Below are 23,243 nucleotides of genomic sequence, written 5' to 3' on the forward strand. Positions count from 1 at the left end.
TGAACGGGGATCTTTGGTCTGATTTCTGCCCCTTCCTGCATTTTAGCACAGGAGGGTAGCACCTTATTATGTGGAGATATACCATTCTATGATTCTATGGCAGGTGAATCTGTGTAACGAAGCTTAATGCAAAATGCCATGAGGAGCCAGTGTAACTAAGAATGCAAGGACAACACCATGCAACTATGTTATAGGATTTGGGCTGTGCTTGACACTGTTAGGATTTGTGAGGGGACTCCAGTGACTTCCATGGCATGACCCTGCTGAGAGAAGGAAGCCTACCCTCAAGGGACTCACACTTCAGGCTCACAGGCAGCACAAGCCTTCGGGAGGATTTGCCCTATGTGAGCCTAAATTCATACACTTTGAATCACAGAATGGTTTGGGTTGGAAAGGACCTTAAGATCATCTAGTTCCAACTCCCCTGCATGGGCAGGGACACCTCACACTAAACCATGTCACTCAAAGCTCTATCCAACCTGGCCTTGAACACTGCCAGGGATGGAGCATTTACCACTTCTTTGGGCAACCTGTTCCAGTACCTCACCACCCCCACAGTAAAGAACTTCTTCCTTATATCTAAGGTGAGCTTCCATTTTTAAATTGAAACCCTTTCCGCCTTGTCCTACTTCTACAGTCCCTGACAAAGAGTCCCTCTCCGGCATCCTTGTTAGCCCCCCTTCAGATACTGGAAGGCTGCTATGAGGTCTCCATGCAGCCTTCTCTTCTCCAGGCTGAACAGCCCCAACTTTATGAGGTTTTATACGGGAGGTGCTCCAGCCCCCAGTCATCCTCATGGCCCTTCTCTTGATGTGCTCCAACAGCTCCATGTCTTTCATATGTTGAGGACACCAGAACTGCACACAGTGCTCTAAGCGGGGTCTCAAAAGAGCAAAGAGGGGCAGAATCACCTACTTCAATCTGCTGATCACACTTCTTTTGATGCAGACCTGTATACAGCTGACATTATGGTTAAAGTTACAGGTGAATGACTCGTGAATGGTCAGAACAAATTTATTTGAAAGGCAAGCAAAGTCTAAAGCTGGGAGGTGACTTCTTATTGCGCTCCAACCAAGTCTAAACTTCTGCTCTTCTTCACCCTCTCTGAGCTGACAATAAATACAGCCATGTTTAGCCCAACCTCAGACGCTTTCCTGCTTTCTTTATCCCTCACCTTCAAGAGCAGTCAGTACTTTCCAGCAGGGGGCAAAGCCCTGCATCACACGCACCAGGCACACACAGGGGCTCCAAGCCCAGCACGAGCACAGAATATTCAAGACAGCTGCACTGCAGAGCAGGGATGAGCCATCCGTCCCTGCTCAAGGAAAGCAGCACTGCCTGCATTTAGGCTCTCCTCCCTGCTGCAGATGGCAGTCCCCTTCAAAATAGTGTTGATAAACTCTGGTATCAGGAAATGATTAAAACATTATCCAAACTCCTTGCAGCACAGTGATGGAGATTTCATTAAAGGCTCATAAAGTCAAGTCATTCTGAATATTTGGCAGCTAACAACTAATTACCCTCATCATAGATTTCCTGACATTGCAACATCTCCTGGTCACAATATGAATGATGCAGGAGGGATGAATAAAATAAAACACTTATTTTAAAGGAATTCCCTTTGCACTCATGCATTGTTAACATCCAATGTTAAAGAACAGAAGAATACTAATAAACAGTTATGACCTACCTTATACAATGCCGATGTAGAGGCTGATCCAACAGCATACGCTACTCCGATAATTGAATCACCCTGGAAACCATCTGCATATGCCATCATTACAATTCCTGTGATTGCCATTATTGCTGCAACTATCTGCACAGACAAAGCAAAGCAATGTAAAGCTCAGTGCGATTTCATTACACAGAAGGAGATTATCACTGCATGGGGTTTTAATGAGTGTCACTAGCTACTTTCTCTGACTTGAAGCTTTCTTGTTTTCCCTTAAATGGGGAAAATTATGGACATTTGGGAGAGATGTAAAACATAATGAAAGTGTATGCACTGACAGCGATATGGATGTATAGTACTGAAAATTTTCCTGGGACCTACTGAAAGAGCATCCATCATTAAGTATTTTATAAGCTAAACATCCACTTTGGAGATATGACTCCAAGATCAAGAAAAGCTACGACATTATATTCTACCATACAACAAGAGAAATATTTAATGAAATTAAAACATTTAGATGGCCCACCGTCCTGGACATAAGTCCAGGAGAATGACCCTGTATTGTGGAATACCAGTGTACCACTGGGAGCTCTTCCAGGCTGTGCACATCAGCCCTGCCAGCTTGCTTGGACAGGAATGATCACATTTCTTTATGAAGCCTTTATGTTTGTGCTTAGGTTTTTTGTCTCATTTGGAAAAGCCCAGTTTCTAAGCAGATTCAAAGGAAGAGAACAGAAATAATTAACTGTATCTGAAATCCTGGATCTTGACTCCAAGGACCTTGAGAAAGTGGCAGGGATCACAACATGTTTTGTTCTTTGAAAAATTCCCCCTCTCTACCTAATTGCCTTCGGTATGTGCATATACAGTCTGAAGCAAAGACACCAAATAACTTCCATTGACTGCAGAGGAAAATGTGTTTCCTCAGACTTGTGGAAAATCACAGCCCCGGTTTTGAAAGATAGGGGGTTTTATAGAGATGATTATTTTTTAATTAGTATTAAAGATTTTATCATTATTAAAAGGCTCCTCCTGTACTAGAGCTTGGTGTAGAGCAGAAGATGCACAAATGCAAGTACTGATAGCTGTTTCTTACACAATCAACAGCAACATTTAGGGTTCCAAAGCTGTCTTCTTTTCCCAGATAACCATTAAATCACACAACTTCCCAGTGGATAGGCAAGGCAGGCTCTCCCCATTCACAGAATCATAGAACAGTTAGGGTTGGAAAGGACCTTAAGATCACCTAGTTCCAACCCCCCTGCCAAGGGCAGGGATGTCTACAGAGGAACAAACTAATGTGGTTCACCTAGACAGGGCTCACCTCTACAGATACTGCTGTATCAACCATCTCCCAAACTCAGCTGCTGAGCTAGACAGGGCTTTTTATCCCTCCTGCAGCTCTGGTACAACTCTTGAGCTAACACCAATGTGAGATAGACACTTGCTTCCTGGGAAACTCCATTAAACTTCATTTAAGAAATATTTACTACTAAAGAAACTTAAGCTTCACATGCTTCACACCACAGACTTTAAAGGCATCTTAATCAAATCATGTGCATCCTTTTGCAGAGAAGCCTGACTTTCAGATCTCAATAGTTTTACGAGGAATCCCAGAAAACATACTGACACTCATATAAAACAGATGTGAGCCAGACTGAGACACACAAAAATCCCACAAAACAATTTCAACAGAGCCAGTCTATAGAACAAAACCACGATGCAAAGGACACACAAGACAGGGACACGTGCTTGACTCAGGTAAATGTGTCCACACATGGGGGACAATGTGGAACCAAGAATCAACTCCCAAGGTAGAACCAATCCTTGAGACTACAGCTAAAAATACTAGTGCTCCTAAGCCCCATAGGTATCTAGGCCAACATCTTCACTAGGGAACTTATCTCCTGGGTGCAGTTTTTAGTATTTCCCTTTCACTGTTAGCCCTATTTTACTAGTAACTGAGTCACACAGGTACCCCCTCACATTGCAGTTGCAGTGCCGAAGGCAGAGTCACAAACCACAGTGCATGTCTATATAGAATCATAGAATAGTTAGGATAGGAAAGGGCCTTAAGATCATCAAGTTCCAACCCCCCTGCCATGGGCAGGAACACCTCACACTAAACTATCTCACCCAAGGCCTTGTCCAACCTGGTCTTGAACACTGTCAGGGATGGAGCGTTCACAACCTCCCTGTGGAACCTATTCCAGTGCCTCACCACCCTTACAGGAAAGAATTTCCTCCTTATATCCAGTCTAAACTTCCCCTGTTTAAGTTTTAGCCCTTTACCCTTTGTCCTATCACTACAGTCCCTAGTGAACTGGAAGGCTGCTATGAGGTCTCCATGCAGCCTTCTATTCTCCAGGCTGAACAGCCCCAACCTTCTCAGCCTGTCTTCATACAGGGGGTGCTCCAGTCCCCTGATCTGGACTTGTTCCAACAGTTCCATGTCCTTTTTATGTTGAGGACACCAGACCTTCACACAATACGCCAAGTGAGGTCTCAAAAGAGCAGAGCAGAGGGGCAGGATCACCTCCTTTGACCTACTTCTATTTAAAACATCCAAGCTCCAAAATACGATTCAACAAAGCTGCCTAGCTGTTGCCTAAACCTAAAGATGCCATTAATATCTCCAAATTCACCATGAAATGGCACTTGAAACCCAGGTCCCCCAACTTAATGACATGGGATGGAATCATATGTACTCAACAGTCTCTCAGGTGTAACGCAATGGTTTGATGAGATCTGGAAGTGAATTAGCAAGAGAGGATCAGATGGCTTCCCTCCCCTCTTTCTCAGAATAACACATCTTTGCAGTTAGGGCATCCCTGGATGAGGGCTTGAGTCTCTCCATCAAGAGGAGGTACATGGATCCAAGACTGCCATCTCTGGACTTAGGGTTCTCACCATCAAGCTGCTGAGGAGGTCAGGGGAGCAGGTTGCATTTTTCAGTGCCTAAAAGGGAATCTGGCCTTCATTTCTTGTATGAGCTGGAGTGCTGGAAGACATCACCCTCTGTTGTTCTCCCTGCTGAAAATTTAGGGAACATCTGGCACAGGACACACGTGCCATCACCCATACCTTATTCTGATCCCTGAGCTTACATGTTCCTAAGGATCTGTGAGCAAAACAAAGTTAAATTCTCTTAGAAGAATGAGTTTCAGTCCCATTCAGTGGAAAGGGTCCCTACAGAGCTTCTTCCTCCTACTTTTGGTTTACCGAATAATTCACTAGTACTATACTTGTGCAGTACTCCTGTTCTCCTTACAGCTTATCCTAAGGTACAAATACCACAAACGCCCCAGCCTTGAAGCAACACAGAATTACACCAAGGACCTCTCAGACATCAGCATGTTCCCTCCTATGAGTTTCCTGCTACAGCCCTGCTATATTGCCTGGCTAGTTTCATCTCAGGCTGCACTACACATCTTGCCTTGCACATAAATTCAGACGTAGCATTTCAGCTGTTAGCTGCAATATTTCAGCTGTAATATTTCAAGCAATATCTTCTATAAGGCAAAACAGAAAAGTCCAATGTAGTTATCCCCTCTTTCTGAGGGAAAGGATTGAGATTTAACTCTAAGTGCACTCATCGCTCAGTTCCAGCAAGTCCTCTGTATTAATGAAAATGAGTAGATCCATCATCCCCAATAAGGAATTCTTCCTATTGGGAAGAACATCTCCCAGTCTGACTGCATCAAATTTAGAGAACCAGTTTCCTAATTTAATCAAATATTTAGAAAGCCAGGCACTTTTTTTTTTCCTGAAACAACTAAAATGATGGACACATATGGAGCACCATCTGATATTAGATAAAGACCTGACACTAGAAAGCTGCAAGAACATTATTTAAGTTTCAAAGCTTTGCTTGCAAACTATATCACTGCATTAGCACATTTGACCTGCCTAGCAATTGTCGTGTTTGTTTGAGAAACCTGAGAGCACACCCTGCAGGCTTCTGTAAGCTGACAAGAATCAGCAAGGTCACAGTGAAACTAAGGTGGTTGTTGTAGCTGACAGCTCATTAAACAAGGCTTTTAATTCATGGAAGAGGGTAGTAACTTCTTTTCAAGCCTATGAGGCAAGGAATGAAATTAGCCTGCCTCTCCCCATGGCCCTAGAAGAGAGCAAGGCTGACCAACATTTTACTCAGGAACATTTTCCCATGTGGAGCACAGCAGAAAATAAGGTGCTGTAGTACAGAAAGAAACCTGTCTCCAGAGTAGACTCAAGCTTTTCGGGGGCTAAAAGTCCCCAAACCACTCTGCATCTACACAATAGTTAATAATTCAACTTCACAAATGAAACACAACCAAAGGCTCAAACATGCAGACATTTAAGCATGTGGCTAAATCTAAGCAACACAAGTCAACGGAACTACTCCGATACATGAAGTCTTGTAAATATTTGTGCTTGCTCTGAGCCAAAGCTGTCTGGACCTCCACATGTCTCAGTGCAACATTATTCATTTGTGAGATGTTCAGAAGTGTCCAAGCAAAGAAGATTATAGTGCAGGCAGGGATTGTGCTATGTTTCCTTGTGCAGGAAAGTGGATACTTCAAGGTACCTAAGTACTTGCACTATTTTCATAGGTAAATAGCTATACAGTCATTGCTGTATATGTCCTCCTTATATGAATACTCTTTCTCCAGCTGGTATTTTTCTCTCTACGGTTGGGTGCAAGCATCTTCTCAAGATACAGCATCACTGCTCTTGCTGCAGAACACACACTCCAGGTATCCCAGATTCAGTCGGGCTAACGAACCTTTGCATGCAGACCCCAGCAGCCCTTGTGCAGCTAGTCAATGCTTCCACAGGCAAGATTATGCTGTGCCATACCATAAAGTGGCCATCAAGACAGGCTTATCTTTAGACAGCCTACCTGGAAATCCAGTCCCCCAGCCTGTTTTCCAGGCTGTGTGGAAGCAGTGTGCCAGTACACAGCCCGGGGACTAGAGAGCCATCACACAAGAGGACGTGTGGCTACTACTCACCTATGGGTGTCTGCGGGCAGTTCAGAGACCGCCTGCAGCAGCAACAGGCAGACAGGGAGCTGGCGATGCTGGGAATCTGCCACAGAGCCGCTGAGCCTTGACAGCTGCTGGTTCTCAAGCCCAGGCAGATGAAAGCTGCCTTAGGTATACAGGCGCTGGCAGTATCCCCACCTCAACGTGCCGCAGACGTCCCCAACAGCTCTGAAGCTCTGAAATAGCTGCCAGGAGCTGAGCTCCTTTGAAAACTGACTGTGTTCCTGGGTGCTGAGTGCTTTAGCAAAAACACTGGCTCAGAGTATATCATTAAGTCCTTATTTCTTTTTGCCTCCTCACTGTCCAAATAACCTAATTACACTTGCTCTCTGAGAGGCTGAGGTATAAAAGCAGTAGAGGCATTCAAAGTACAAAAGGCTGGGTCTGTGCTGCTTTGCTGGATTTTAGTTCTCAAACACTTCTGTGTGGTTATTAACATCATCAAGTGTTATTCTGGCAGGAAGGCAGCTGGAAAATGCTGCCAAACACCTTTCCAGCAAAGTGCATCCAGGATCTGCCAGCTAGCAGCAAAATCAGTTTCTTTTATGTGCAGAATTTACTGCTCACTTTTTCTGCTAGGCTTTTCCTGTGCAAACCTCACAGTGTTTACAGCATTAATATTACCGCATATTTATAGCAATGGGTCTTTTCAGTCAGTGAAAAACAACTAGTAACTGAAAATAGCTTTAGTATTTTTCACTTAGGCTTCTTTAACAGACTAGGCTAGCAAAATGCAAAAGCAATGCTTGTTCTACAAAGAGGTTGCTTTGAGACAATAAAATAGCTTAAAAGCTACAAAATTTCCTGTATTTTCAGCTGAAATTTGAGACGATCAAGGGGCAGAGAAGGGAAATTACCATTCCTGATAATTTCTGTAGAGAAGAACTGAGGATTTTAAACTCTCTGTATTCTTTTTGTTAGTCATCAGCAGGCTGATGTCGGTCACATTCACCTGATGCTCCCGTATTTTAAGTTGTATCTGAAATAGTTACACCAGTGTCTGTCTTTAGCACTTCAAGATGAAATGTCTATGTCCTTAACTTAAAGGGCACTATGGCTGAGGTCTGTGAATCATGGGTTCACTCCTCAACTTCCCCTAGTCTAGCAGACTCTCCACTGAGCCAGTGCAACAAAACTCTCCTGGTAGATCTCTACCAATGAGCTCTCCTGTGTGATGGCACATGTCCTGAGGTGCTCAGGTACTGTCCCAACCAGCCCATCTCACCAGGAAATTAGGGGAACTTTTTTACTTTAAACAAATTCCTCTTACATTCCAAACCCCCAACACAGTGTTCTGTTCAGTGTGCTGATGGCTGCTGCAAGAGCTAGATCATACGCTTGTCAAACAGGATGCCTTTTCCTTTCATTTCTGAACCCTTCTGTTACACTAGTAATAGTAAAAAGCTACTATGTCCGTTTTAAAAAAAAAAACAAAGTCACTTGGATCACTGTCCTGATGCATTACACTTTTCATGAAAACATCTGTGGGAAATCCAACAGCTGTTGGCCCTTTCTGGTCACATGCATCATACCTGGCCCCAGCCAGTCCCTAATGAAATTCAAGTCTCTTTATAGTTCAATCAGGATTGTACTCAACACGACCATTAGGCCTTCAGCCATTTCAGCAAGGGAGTCTATTACTAGAAGTGGCAGAAATCCTAGCTACTCCTTAGCCAAGGTATAAAGTGAACAGTTTAAATTTATGCATATTAGGAGATTTGTGTATGTAAAATTACAGGAAACATGCTTGCTTTCCCCCAGATACAGGCACACATCGTTTTGTTTGAATTCCTTGCTTTCTTTTTACAGGGTCCACATTACTGCCAGTGAGTCATAAAACACTTTGGATTAATGCAAAATGGCTGCTGCTCCTTTTAAACCAAATTTGGCACATATATATGTGTGTGTAAAAAGTAATAGGTGGCATAAGTAAAATATATTACACATTGAAAGTAGCTATCTACACAAACAAGGAATAAAATTGCTTTGGTTAGAACTTAAGCATTCATTACTAAGCTTAAAGTAGAATTAATTGTACTTCAGCACTGTAACCCAAGACAGAATAGGTTTAATATGAAACTAGAAGTCCTCCTATTCCAGTTTGTCAAATTACACTTAGCTGTAATAGCTTCTTGAAATTCCCCCATTGAATTACTTCTGGAGCCTGAGATCTCTAACTGATCTTCAGGCTGAGGTTTGCATCATAAAATTAAATGAGAAATGGTTTCATGGTATATATATACCGTAATGCAGCAGCACTGTGGCAGCACAATAGCTTATGGATTTAATGAAATCACAAAAACAGGAGAGAGTTGAAAAGCAGGCGTGTTATTACCCTTGCTCCCATGAACCTGTCTTTCAGCACGATCCAAGAAAGCAAGAAGACAAAAGCTTTGTTACAACAGAATAGGGCAGAGACGTCTGTGGCTGTCAGCTTCTTTAAAGCCAGTAAATACAGGTAGTTTGTCAGAGTCCACAGAATAGAAAAGGGAGCAGTTCTTTTAAGAAAGAGTTTCAGCGTCAGACCATCTTCACCAAAAATCCGACTGCATTCCCTATGAAAAGAAAGGAGTTTAAAACTCAGCTAGGATTTTCCTTAGCATTCACACCAGCAGAGCAAAGATTCATTAGACTTTTATCACATTCAATTAAGTGCTTTTCCTAATTACTTCATAAACCCGTAAGAAACTATTGTTTAATTCACACAGAGAAAATAACCTACAATCTTCTTAAAACAGCAATTTCACAAATAGAAAAGAAGTAACTTACCTGGAATAATCACTCTATGCAACAATAATCCCAGGGATTCACACACAGAGATGAAGGTTACCTACAATGCACTGGCAGTTCTCAGACTCTGCCTTCAAGGCCATGAACGCAAGGATTATAACCATAATTTTTTCTCTGTAGCTTGACAATTTTTTCTTGCTTTGCTCCAAAACTTGATTTTATTCGTATTGAAATATATTCTCACGTATGGCCAAGTAAACTTTAAGAATTTCTAAAGATACTCAAAAATGCTGCCAGACACATCACCATGGTAGGAAAGTGAGCACCAGGCAGCAGAACTGAGCCAGTTGAACAAGAGTGTAAGAAAAATAAGGAAAGGGGAGGGAAGGGTATTTAACAGCTTTGTTTTATTACACAGTGCAAAGCTATGTTCGCTTAGAGACATTTCCTTGTGGATTAAATTGCAAACAAAATCTTTAGCTTCCCATTGTCACACAAAACTCCAGTGAGCTGTCTGTGTCTCAGGATTTCATGAAAGGGAAGGGTCAGCCCAGAAGACACTGCTTTCCAGGACAGCACTCCTGAGCAAAGTGGTACTGTGTGGGCTAAGGGGAGACCAAGTACTCAAGCATGCAGCTTGATTAAAGGCACATCACTGCACCCCTTCTGAAACATCGCTACCTTTCCCGAATTGGGAAGGACTTTTTTAGCAACTCCACTGTCTGCATTCTTGGTTTAAGTTATCCCTCAAAATAGTCTTCAAGATATTCCCAGTACACTTCATTTCTTGACATGGTAGGCTCTCTGACATGTCTATTTAAAACATGAGAGGTCCCGCAAGTGAATCCTTCATACAACTGGAACACCAGTGGAGCAAACTAAGGTACCATCAATCTGCAATACATCTTTAAGAGGTAACATTAAGTGACTAATCTAAATGGCATGCCTCGGGGCCGAAAAGTACTCACAGCCAAATATGGCTGCATTTGGAAGACTGCTAATGTACAGAACTAATTAGTAACAAGAGATTACACTGCAATGTGAAGTTGAAAACATTTTTTACTTTTAGGGGTGTGGAGGTGGCTGTGTGATAATTATCTTGATTTGGTTTTGCCTTTAAAGACAATCATTTTCAGGACTCCGAAACCATTTTTAGTAAATCTGGGGAATCCTGCTGTTAAAAGTACTGCATTTTTTCACATATTCAGATTGGACACCATCACTTTCATTTTGAGAAAAGTAGAATAATAACATCTATGCATAACATGAGATCAGCTATGTCTTAACCTAAATGAATCTGTGATTCTTCTTAGTAGCTATTCATTCCCTGTTGCCACTGAAATGACCTGGGTACAAAGCAGCCGTATCTGGCAATAATAAATTCCTTCTTCAAACTCTGTGCCAGGGTGTCCAACAAGATAACACTCAGGCAGGCGGATCTGTTGATTTTCTCATTCATTCTAGTTGCCCTTGACGTTCTCAGAAGTCATCCTGTTCTCCAAAGATCAGAAAAGAAATGTTACACACAGGAAGAGAATAGCTAGTGGTGTGTATCATTTATCTGAGATACAAAGCACATAGTGAAGCAAATAAATTAATGCTTAAGCTTGACTGTAGGCTTTCCTATCACTGATTGCAACAGGAGTTAAAAGGGATGAGTTTCCTTGTGTGAGAACGACTCGCTGGTAGCCCAGACTTGAATGTTTGTTGATATGCAGATACAGCAGTTTACACTTAAAAGATGATTTTCTGCCCTTGAAATTTAGCTGGATGCAAGAGTGTGATTCTGAGCTCAGATTATATCTCATTTCAAGACAGGTGGCCTCTGACCTGGGTGCACCGTGGTTACGTCACCATTACAGGACAACAGAGCCAGCAGGCCCTGTCTCCTGGCAATAACAGATCTGTATTGTGAACCCCAGACCTGTACAAAGCCTGCTCGCTCCTGCAGTGGGAATTCTGCCAGCAATTCTGATGCATTATTTGATTATTACATGGTTGTAAATCTGACCTGTCTCAGAAGTTCTCAGGATTTGTCTTGGAGGAAACAGGCTTTTGTTGTGTTAAAACAAGATAGAAGGATGCTTGGGCTGCTTACAGTAATGCAGAGCACAGTTAAATGCCCTAGTGCCACGCTGACAGCATACAAAGGCAACAGCAAAATTATCCAAGCACATCACTCTGGTGGAGTCTCCAAGGCCAAAGGAAAAGGTCTTCAACAAATGCGCTATGGGAAATTATACCAGTCATCCATAATGGCCCCACTGCCAGAGAGATGATGGGAATAAGCCAATAAACCTGGTGCTTCTACTCCTCCATCCACGGGGAAGGCAGGTGGCTTCCAAAGCCAAAAAGGGTGAGGGGGATGCCAGAATGGGGTAGGTTCTGTTGTCCTGCATGTCTCTGGGATGTCTGCACACAGACAATCTCAGAGCAGAATTAGAAGGATGAACTCCAAACTGTCCTGACTGTGAGTCCTCAGAATAAGGAAGACTCAGTGATTATTACATTATTCTAGATTGGACTCTGTGGGTTGGTCAACTATTTGGGAGAGGCAGTTGTGGCAACCCTGCAATGTCACTTATCTGAGTTCCCAGAAGCAGTGGCAGGGATGAGCATTGATTCACAGCTAGGAAATCTGGAAATGCTTCACAGGTCCCAGACTGTTTAAGCAGACGAAACAAACACCATCACACACAGCAGTGTACAATGATCAGACAAAATGGGTTAGTGGCTCCTCACCTCTCAATTAAAAGAATACAGCAAATACCTGTGACAGGGTCTAATGCTGAGCAAGACAGAGACTTGACAAATTCACCTCTGTGCCTAGGAGAACTCCATGAATAATGCTCAGTGAATGAAGAGATAGGAAGAATACTTTATTTTCCCAGTCATGGCTACAGTAGATTGCCTCAGGCTTTGTGAGGGCTGGTTGCTCAGTGGTTAACTCTGCCTCTTTGGCATGCAACTAAAATTAAACTTGCAGGAGCCATCAGATATGACAGTGATTAAAACTGTGGGGTCAGGAAAGAGGGATCCATGGATATCTCCCCTGTAGGCTGTTGACTCAAAGGCAGAGTCATGCCTAAGGGCAGCTGACCCTGAAACTATGACACAAACTATTTCTAAATGCACAGGAAGTCTATTTAAAACCTGCCCTCTAACATAAATAGCCCTTTTTATTTGCAGGTAGCCCTCAGCCATCAGCTCTGGGCAGTGTGCCATGCTCTCAAGAATTGCAGCACCTCAGGCAGTCATGTAGCTTTGCCTCTGGCACCTATTAAAGAGCTTGTGTCGCATCTTAGTTATTCCGATGGCAGCCCATGCAGAAGAATGCGTTTATTCACCCCTGACACACAGACACCTTTGGAGTGTAATGCAGGCACTGGGTTCAAAACAGCTTACAGAAAACACAGAGCTTACAGATGCTACCTGGGGTAGTGCAAATACAGAGGATGTAATTACATCACCCAGATTAAAACTTGGCAAGGCCACCAGTGACATTATGGTAGCAAGAAGCACCGCAGGATCTATTTTCTGAGCACAAGAAATATGCGGTTTGGTCCTTCTATCTAAATGACGGCATCTACTGCAATAAAATACCTTCCAGCTTCATTTGAGGAGACACATAGAGTAATGGTGGTTAAGCAACTGGTGAATTGTTTTCCAGGACTGACCAAGTCTGAACACTAGGAAGGAGCCTGGACATTTGTATTTGTCTGCTCCAGAGCTGGAGCAAAAGGATAGGGAATTGTGCATGAACTTCTCACATAAGCAGTGTCTGGCTCAGGCAGCAGCACCATAGGAATGCTGTATCCCAACAGGAATAGTTTGAGGGAAGCCCTCGTTTTGGGCACCTTACTGTTGAGCCATTTGGGGTTGAAGCAGCTTCAGGCAACAGAAATCCTCATCTCTCCTCTGAAAAGCCTTTCACAGTGAAGATCTAGATTTGCAGTGTATTCTTGTAAGTGGCTGAGGAAGCTAGACTGAGCTACTGAAGCAACATGGCAAGATTTGGAGGTGAAAAACTTGTAGATGACAGATGACAGCAAGTATCAACTACTTAGAGCTATGTTTTTACTAGAAAACTGACTCTTCCCAACTTGTTCATATTTATTAAACATGCACCTAGCAACACTCAGTGCCAGTCCCTCAAGGCTGCATAGCGCCTGTAGGACTAACCTCAGCTATTACATTGTGCATATACTCTGACAGAAAGCTGCTGTATGTCACAGTGTTTGTCCTTGAGAAGCCAAGACAGCAGATGAGGAGGCAAGATTCACTGACATTGAAAATATTATCCACCTACTCCAAATTATAGCTATATTAGGATCCTATGTCAAGTCTGCGGAGTCTTCTGCTGTGGTAAATACTGGCAGGGTTAGATTTCCTAGTGCTGAGTTTACTGAGCTTCAGATTGTTTTATCCAGAACTAATGCAAGGAGTTTCAAGCTTCTTATGTGGGACATGCCTCTTATCCACAGTACTGAGGGGATACCAAGAGCTGCTTCTTCTGCCTCAAGATGACCAAGATACTTTACTGAAATGTAGCATGGAGGTAATAACCATGAGTTAGTTTCTAAGATCACAAAATGTGATCTCCAAGATAAAGTGTAAAAAGTAAGAAATATACAATTTACAATCTCAAAGATTATAAACCTTTCAGAAAGCAAATCTAGTGTTGAAGACTGAGACTTCTATCTTTCCAAGTGGAACTTAACTAAAGTAACAGTGGCTCTATACAGCATTGCTAGCCTGGGGAAGCAGTCTGCAAGTCACCTGCATGATCACTGATCTCAGCCGGGATACCACAGACAGTGTTCTGATCAACCAGGAACATCTGCTCGACAAAATATCATGTCTTTAAAACTCCTACTGAGTAACTACATCCTCCAGAAACACAAAGAGAAATCACCTCTATACTCTGAGGCAGGCTTGGAATCACTACAGGATGGGCTTTGTTGACCAAGAATTAGCTACTCCACAGAAATAAAATTAGCTAATGAAGCAACAAGAAATCATAAAAAATGCAATAAAATGCTTTGTAACAGCAACTATATCAAGAACACAAACCAAGCAATTATAAAAACAACTCATCCAGCTTTGAAAATAACTCTGTCCTTGGTAGAAGGTTGGGTTAAATAACCTCCAACACCCGTTTTGGACTAAATCTGCCTACAACTCTCTAAATGTAAAAACTACAAATGATGCTTTTCATTTCTTTAAGTCACCAGAAAATCAAGTGCTCATCCTGAAGATCTGCCCTTTCCCATACCTAAACTGAAAGAGTTTGGCTTGTCAAGTCATAACATGGCACAAAGTAGTTGATGCCCATAATAAACTCAGTATTTGCCAGCATTTACCTCATCCCTAGCATGTGAGTTCCCTACAACTCTGGGATAGGAAACCCTCTGGGAAGATGCCCATCAGCTCTAACACTGATCTCCTGTTTCCATTCACAAACCTACTTCACATCTCTCTGTGTGCAGAAATTCTTCTGGGCATGTAAGCATGTGTCCTCAACTTTAAAAGCTGAACTCCTAACAGCTTGGGAAATCTATTAATTATTTAAGCATACTTACATTATGCATTGCCGCAAATGTTTTGCCCCAAATTTTGCTTTGATGGATATATAATCAACCAACTAACTGCAATGAATTGATCTGCAAGGATATTTATTCTCACCTTCTTCCTTATCTGCCGTGCTTTTGCTATTACTTTACCCCATACCCAGAAGCCAAGCTGACACTGTTAATGTTCTCACAAATACTCCAGCAAGAATCTGAATGAAGGCATCATTAACGGACACTAGGATTTTCAGAGAAGCAGTTAATTAAGTGCAACTATTCGATTTCAGTCATGCTGAATTGACAGAAATAAGAATTTAGGACCATATTACATCCCAGATCCTGGCAAAAGCAGCTGAGGGAAGAATTTGGCCCTGCTACACTCCAGCCTGACAGTCACAAATTGAATTAGCCATGCGTTCAATGACAACTGTGCTGAACTTCATCAGCAGGAACAAGTTATGTGCCACACTCTGGTTAATACCTTGCAGAACATACAATTCTGCTGAAGTCAGTAAAATTATTTTCAAAGCAAGTCTGCACTGGAGTAACAGAATTTCGTATCAGTTCAAAATCATCCTGTGAATTTCATCCCTCCGTGGGCAAGGTGTGCCATACCTTGGCAAGCTGAATTTAGTTCCATCTTTTAAAGCAGCTTCTATGGCACTCTCATATTGGTAGAATAATGGAAGTGGAGGAGGAACTGGGAAATGAATTGTCCCATACCATGGTGGTACTTTCAAGCCCTGAGGACAGGTTAGGTATGGCTTTCTTAAGAACTGGCTAGGGTGAAGCTAAGCCAGCTTGGTCCTGCTGCGGTGCTGGTGGCTGGACCTGATGAACCGTTTGGATTCCTCTCTAACCTTGTATTTCTGTGATTCCACAGTGCCTATTGAAGAGGGACTTACGAATTTCCAGCTCTGCAGAATAATGTTATATTTGGTACTATGGGCTCCTTTGCACCTGAAGTTGAAAGTTCAATTACAACATACTGCCATGTAGCATTAGGGAAGGCTGGAGTCAGAGGGATGTCTTCCCCTGGCTCTTGCTACACAGAGGTAGAGGTATTTGCACGTGGAGCCTGATGGAAGAAAGGACAAAGCCTTCACATTATTTCCTCAGGACTGCAGCCACTAGGCTGCTATGCCAACTTACTCCTCAGAGCTACAGGGGGAGGAAAACCAATAGTCTGTAACCTGCTTTAATTCATATCATGCACAAGTGAGAGCAGAGAAGGCTTCTAGGATCCTCTTCCTCTGTGCTATGCAGCAGGAGGAGGAAAGGGAAGTTTTCAGCCTGCTATACTGACCGAGCATAAAGAGCAAGTCATGGTCTCCTGCATGGAAGCCATCTCTTCAGCTTTTTGAGCATCTTTCTTCTCAACTATGAGTTGTTTTGGTTCCCCTTTACGCTACTGTTCTATCATAAATAGAACAGAACAGGTTAATTGCCTGATCCAGACACGCACAAAATATAGAGATATTAGATAGTATAATAGCAAGATTATAAGCAAATTACTGACCTTTTCAACTCAGTAAAAGCCCCCTCTAACAATTAATGATCCATTTATTCAAGCATATATGAGTTATCTTTTAGCTTTTTGTAAGCTATTTATGAATGAGATTTTCTGCAGCATGACCTTTATTCTGCCTTCTGACAACATGGGTCAAACTGAGAAGAGCAGCGACCTCACTCCACAGAGATCAGGCTGATCAAAGGGATATTGCCACAATAAAGCCTACCTGAATTTTCTGATTGGAGACTGCTTTTCCTGTGCAGTTGCAAGGTGCCCAGAATAATAAATGGGAAAAACCATAATGTTCCAATTTGTTGAGAACCAAGTCACAAAAAAAGGACAGTCAAAGGTCTCATACGTGTTTTTGACAAACTGCGTGGTCCCAACCCAGGAAGAAGAGACGGACAAAATGATCAGAAATCTCCAGATAAGCTTGAGGAATGTGGATGTGCAAGACTGGCATCGTGTCTGTCCTTCAGCTTCTTGGCTGCTGCTCTCTGTGTGTGTTTGTGTTCCTTCTTCTCCTGAAGAAAAAAGAATAGAAAAAGAAAAGAGTTGTGCACATTATGAATACATTCAAAACAACTCTTAACAGAATCTCCCCTCTGATCTAGACACCAGACACAAACCATCCCTTGCCTTCTCTCTGTAAGTCCCCTGTGTCCCATGAACACTGGAATCCTGCACAGAGACAGTAATATTGTTTCTGTAACTTCAAGGGGATAGGAACAAAATACAAACACTATACCAAGGCCTGAGGTAATGGTGTTATGGTTAAGCTATGCCACTATTTACTTTATCAGCCCTTCATTCCTTCTGTCAGCCGAACTTCTAGAATAGAGATATAAACCTTGGAGCCAACACTATAAAGTCAATTACTGTGCATGTGTGCAACTTAAAAACTGAGCCTGTACGTCTGAAGTCAGGAGCCAGTTATTATTATTCAAGACTTTAACTCAAGAATCACTTTTTTATTTCCAAGTTGGGATGGGAGAAGAAACAGTTTGGTGGTTTTATATGCCCAAGTGGAGAAAGTTGATATATTTACATTTTCAAAGTTAAAAAAAGGAAACTGGTCAAGACTGAAGCTTAGCATGCCTAGAAATAAATCTCTACACATAAACAAGGAGGAATTGGAAGCTGTCATTTCCTATTTTAGCGCAGGACTTTTCAGATCTAATCTGCAAACCAGCTGCAGATTTCCTAACATAAATGTAGAGAATTTAATCTTAACAACTGGTGGCTTGCTTTCCAGCCACACCTTCCAGAGATGCAACCCGTGAACCCTATTTTGATTTCACAGATCCCAGCTGAAAACACTGAGTTGAACTGCATTGGATACTGAAGACCACTAACACTGTTACCTCATGAGCTCATGTGGCAGCACTGAGATCCAACCATGTATTCCATTAAACCATACCATAATCATAGAATGGGTTGGGTTGGAAGGGAAGTTAAAGACCATCTAGTTCCATACCACATAAGTTGATAGAATAAAGAGAAGCTCCTTTTAAAAATCACAATCTGCAGCTATTCTTAACTATTACTGTCAATTATTAGTTGCATCAACACGTGATGTAATATATATAAGAAACAACGTAATTGTTAAGAGGAGCTATAGATCCACTGCAGTGAGCGCATACGCCATCATACATTCAACTTAAATGTGAAAATCATACCCTTTCAGACTGAGGTTTACTTCTCCTTTGTATTACTGTTCTTGCTACAGCTATAAAGAAGTGGCAAACTAAGGTTCAAAGTTACTACACTAGACCAACACTACATCTAAAAACCAATTCATCATCGCAGGGAGCATATTTGCAATCAAGAATTTTCCTAACCAGGACATGGACCTTTTTGTAATTGCAATTGCATGGTGGGATTTTTTTCCTAAAAATAATCAGCATTTAGTGTCACCATTGTTTAGTGGTGAATCAAGTATTTAAACAAAATTACAGGTTTATTAAAAACATGCAAACACTGGTCTGAAAAGGCAAGCATCACTTTAGCATTGTCTCTGGCTGCTGAGAAAAAAAGCCAGGTATTTTTATGGTACTACTAATGGCTGACATACTCTATTAAAAGGTAAATTACAATTTATTTGCAAGTTAGAATGGCTTAAAAAGAATATATTATGTAACATCCACTTGCAGGTTTTCCTGCTAAGCGAAACTACCATGCAATTAGTCCTTCTTCAGCTAACAGCTAAAATAATCATACAACAATGAAAGACTAAAGCACCTGTATCAATGTTTTCATTTTCCAATTACCAAATAACTATGTAATTGCTCTTACTATGCGTGACACTACCTTTACCATTTCCCTTGGATTTAAGAGTCCGAAATTTGAATGTTAGGGAAAGGCACGGGAAAATACAGCTCTTGCAAGTCCTACCTTGGATTTAAAGACCTATGTAAGTTTTAGCCTGATTAAACACGGTGGAGAGTTTTCTTAAGTGCTTAATGAATGGGTAGGATTCATCCCATGTAAAGTAGTTAGCAAATACTTGTGTGTTCAGGCCAAATATATTGCCTAGGGGCTCTTTATATTTAATGATAATGCAAGTATAGTATAGTGAGAAGGTAGCTGATTTCATTCTCATATATATCTAAGCCCACTGGAGACAGTTTTCTCTTCCTACACTAGATATTTAAATTTAATTTAAGTGAAATTCAGATAGAACCCCAGCCAAAGTGACATAGAGGCTTGACAGTTGCTTTCAAAATCCAAGGGATGTGCACACCTAAATTCTGGCCAAAGAATCAAGAGGGCAATATAAGAAATGTCTTTAAAAGTAATTACAGGGCTTGAACTCAAAGACATGCAGCAAGCAGCCACATAATTCATACTAAATAGGTTTAATGATTTCCAAGTCATGAAGCTGGGGCTGGAGTAAGCTAGAAAGTATCACTTGTGTTCAGATACTGAATGATATGTTAATAAGGAAAAAGAAAGTGATTAGCCAAAGTGGTGGCAGACAGCTTCTTACATTTAGCAAGTAGAAGAAATACCTGGTGTCTGCATTTAGTTTGGTCTGAAACAAACCAACAGACTTATTCTGTCAAGAGCACAGAAACAATCTGAGAACTCAACACAGACGAAATGACAGGGAGAGAATGTAAATGATATTGCAGGTAACAGATTAAGATGACAGTGGTCAATGACAAACTGTGTTGAAAGGCAGCTAACAGAATATATAAATACAACAGAAATATCCCTACATGGTCCTTTTACCTATAATATAATTGTTGCTTGTGATTGATGTCTCTGTGACAGGATGGTAACAGAAAAGCATTTTGCTTTCACTTTTCAGGAGAGTGAGATGAGGAAAACCAAATCCTACAGTTTGTCTTCTGAACACTTTTCACTATTTGCCAGCTACATCTTGGAAAACGGTATTTTTTGTATTAGTTTCCCTACCTGTCAGGTCAGCCCTATCTAGACCTCCCTGATAAGGAAGGGAAGATAAGGATAAAAAGAGAAATTAATAAATGCAAAATAAATGCTTAGAAGAGTATGATGTCAAAGCACTACTCTTTTGTCAATTGGCCTAAAGTCCCTTCTTAGACGGATTCTGATTTTGGATGTACCCTAGTGCCAGCATGCACAGAGTTATTTCAGGCTGATATCTGCAAAAGTTATAATAGATTGGTTTTCTGGTATCTTAGATATCATCTTTACCGCAAGATGCTGCATCATTCACTCCTTGCAGCAACAATCACTTCCAATATTTTTCTGAGGGTTTCCATCAAAGGAGCATTCCTGAGGTATGAGATCCCTCCATTTTCCAACACAAGAAGAAAATGGCTGGCTCTTGCTGCCATCGGTGATGAAATGACAAGAGGAAGGTGGAAGGTTCATCTCCTACAATTCCAGTATTCAAGGGAGATCCAACCTGTTCTTCCTCCCCTTTTTGCTCACAGTATCTACATGGGCAGTCTTCCAAAGAACTTGCATAGTTAAATTATTTCTGTCATTTAATGTCTGTTTCCTTCTCAACAGTACAATTCAGCAGACTCAAAAGCCTGTGTCTGCATATTTTAACTGCTTCTATCCCATCCCTGCTGGTAATGGGTGAATATCACGGAGAGGTCAGTGTACACCATATCTCTAGGGTCACTTGAGCTAAACTTCTGTAGTAAAGTGGGTAACATATTCCTGATGGAAGCCCTGATGTGCAGCTGATCGATGATCTGAACTTTGATAGTCTTCCCTAGATATCCTTCCACCTGTTGCTCCTTCTCTTCCTCTTCATCAGACTGTCCACGGTGTGAGCTGAGATTGCCATTCTCTTTGAGAAGGAACATGGCTGTTTTTTAAGGGTCCTGGTCTCTGGCCAGGCTGAAGCTGAGGAAACATAACCACTTTATAAAAACTAATTTGTGTGTCTGCGTTAATTATCCTTTCAAGATCTTCTGTGCCTAGTGGTCTTATGATTTCTGAGATATCTAACACAGTACAGGTACCTACTGAGGCTCAGGCCTTTTTCTCCCACCTTTGCTTCCTTCCCACCTAACCCCAGTTTGCCCACAGATACCGGAAGGGCTTTCATGTGGCTTTGCTGTTCACAGCACCATAAATAAATGTCAACATGCTCAGACTCTGCACCATCTTTCAAAAGACAGACGAAAGAGGCCTTTTGCAGGCATGCTGTGATGCCGGGAATGCGGCTGTTATGCCTACCTGATCTGCTCTGCCTCTCGACTCTGCTGTGCCGACAGATTCCCGAGGGACTTCGATTCTGCAGCTCAAGAATGGGAGCAGCAGAATCTTCAGCAACAGATAGAGGGGAGAGCTGCCTAGTCATGCCTCTGTGTCTGCTGGGGCAGTTGCCTCCTGGCTTGCATTGGATGACAGATGATCGTGAGGCACCTGAGAAGAAAGAGTTTGCATCAGTTTGGCTGTAAACTCCCTGGAGGAAAGCGGGGCTTTCAAACGCTCTGTCAGTGAAATGCATACAAACGATTCAGCAGGAGAAAGGAAGCACACTGCAAAAATCAAGGCTTCAGCTCTGGTCAGAATAAAGTAAATAAGTAAGTAAATAAATACTTAACTCTCCCCCCGTACAGAAAAAAAAAAAAAAAAAAAGGTGCTGTATGAAAACCAGCCTTTCCCCTGAAGAAACAAGAGCCCTATGATGCAGTATATCCTTAGCCCCACGGCTCCATTTATAGGGTCTGAACAGTCAAAGGGATTTGTACTCACGTGGGCCCCTTCCTGAGCACTGACACTGAATCAGGCAAAAGAAGAGGTCACCATTCTCCCTTAGGGTGGTAAGGAGGGCTGAGGAACCACTACCACACAGTCAGTGCTGAGAGCCTCTCCAGAGGGAAGTTTTCTCTTTCCAGAATGGTCCTTCAGACTCTTGTATGCAATGTAGCCATGGTCACTGATAGATCTTTTTGATAAGGACTTCCGCTAAACCAGAAGTTTTAAGCCTTTACATGCACTGTATCAGAATCTCCACATCTTCAGAGAAGTTGCTTTTCCTTCTTCTGCTAGATGCAGATCACACCAAGATGCTTCATTTCACATGGAGGCTGTATAGAGGCACAAGGCAGCAGAGAAGACCCAGCTCCCAGAATTACCAGTGCTATCAGACGAAAAATCTTCCACTGACACCACATTTTAAGAGTAAGAGCTTGAAGGGCTGGATTAAGAATCAGCAAACAACAGAAAAGAGTGCAGTGCTGGAATATGGCAGAGTGTGCAGGGTGATCTTGCATGAGCTCCCAAATTTATGGAAGGTGTCCGTCTAAGAGGTCAGTCAACACATGAGCATCAAAAGAGTCCTCTTCTCAGTCAGAAAGTCAAGATGACAGGCCATTTTGGTAAATATAAATGTGTGTTCATTGTCAGTGGAGTTCACCCACTGCTTTTTTTGCAACTGCTACTTCAACTGGTGACCATCTTACCTGAACTTATGGAATACACATATACCCAGAGCAGCCACTAACCTTGCCATGACTTGGAAGGATTTAATATGATAATCATACCTATTTCACATTTGAAAGAATACAAAAATAGAGACAAACCCCATGTGTAAGGTGCCAAATGTTGCAACAAATTTGGCAGACATCTCAGAGGGCAACATTCTTCATTGGAACATGATCCATTCCAGAACACTACAAATGCAAATAACTCCAAGCCAAACAAAACCACAGAAGTTCATTCTAAAGCAAGGACTGTATTCAAGATTCCAGAAACTGCATGAGTCAAGGCAACACTCTCTTGCCCAAGGAAGCTAAGGCTTCATATAACTTTCAATGAACTTAAAGCTATTTGATTTGCCATGTCTAACTACAAAGATCGCAAAGGAAGATGCACAGAATATGGTATTACACATAAAAATCCTTTCCTAGCCTATTTATATCCTCCAAGCTCAGTTTTTACCCTTCAGATAGGTAAGTGACTGAACCAGCAGCTAACCCCCTAGAGATGATCTTTCTCAAACATGCTCTTTCCTTCCTCCTCTGTCCAGTAAAAGGGAACTGTGACACAAGGAGGACACCAAAGTCTAGGTTCCACCTTGCCACATAGTCCTATACATTCAGTCAATGCAGTATAGAACCCATAGTCTGCGACGCACAAATGTCAACTTAAAAAAATTAAGAACTCTATGATGTCTAAGCACTGTATTGTCTCCCCAATTTTTGGTGAGCATTACTCTTTACAGAACTTTTTAGAGCCTACTGAATATTTTCAGACCTTTAAAAAGCTATTCACGT

The 23,243-nt window shown here is 41.9% G+C and overlaps 1 protein-coding gene across 2 annotated transcripts in view; it reads right to left on the reverse strand.

Annotated features, from left to right (window-relative positions):
* Positions 1-23,243, reverse strand: part of SLC35F4 (solute carrier family 35 member F4) — a 122,263-nt gene that overhangs the window by 4,072 nt on the left and 94,948 nt on the right. Inside the window, exons 2-5 of one of the 2 annotated variants that reach the window (XM_061356249.1) lie at positions 21,199-21,387; positions 16,742-17,036; positions 9,038-9,257; positions 1,691-1,816 (exon numbers count right to left, since the gene is read on the reverse strand). In XM_061356249.1, coding sequence (XP_061212233.1) covers positions 1,691-1,816; positions 9,038-9,257; positions 16,742-17,036; positions 21,199-21,387 — 830 coding nt within the window. The remainder of the gene's footprint in view (positions 1-1,690; positions 1,817-9,037; positions 9,258-16,741; positions 17,037-21,198; positions 21,388-23,243) is intronic. The other variant, XM_061356255.1, reaches the window with a different exon arrangement.

This window comes from Neopsephotus bourkii, unplaced genomic scaffold, assembly GCF_033783945.1.
Source record: "Neopsephotus bourkii isolate Nb327-2 ecotype Australia unplaced genomic scaffold, CSIRO-AGI_Nbou_v1 NB_95, whole genome shotgun sequence".
Taxonomy (NCBI): domain Eukaryota; kingdom Metazoa; phylum Chordata; class Aves; order Psittaciformes; family Psittacidae; genus Neopsephotus; species Neopsephotus bourkii.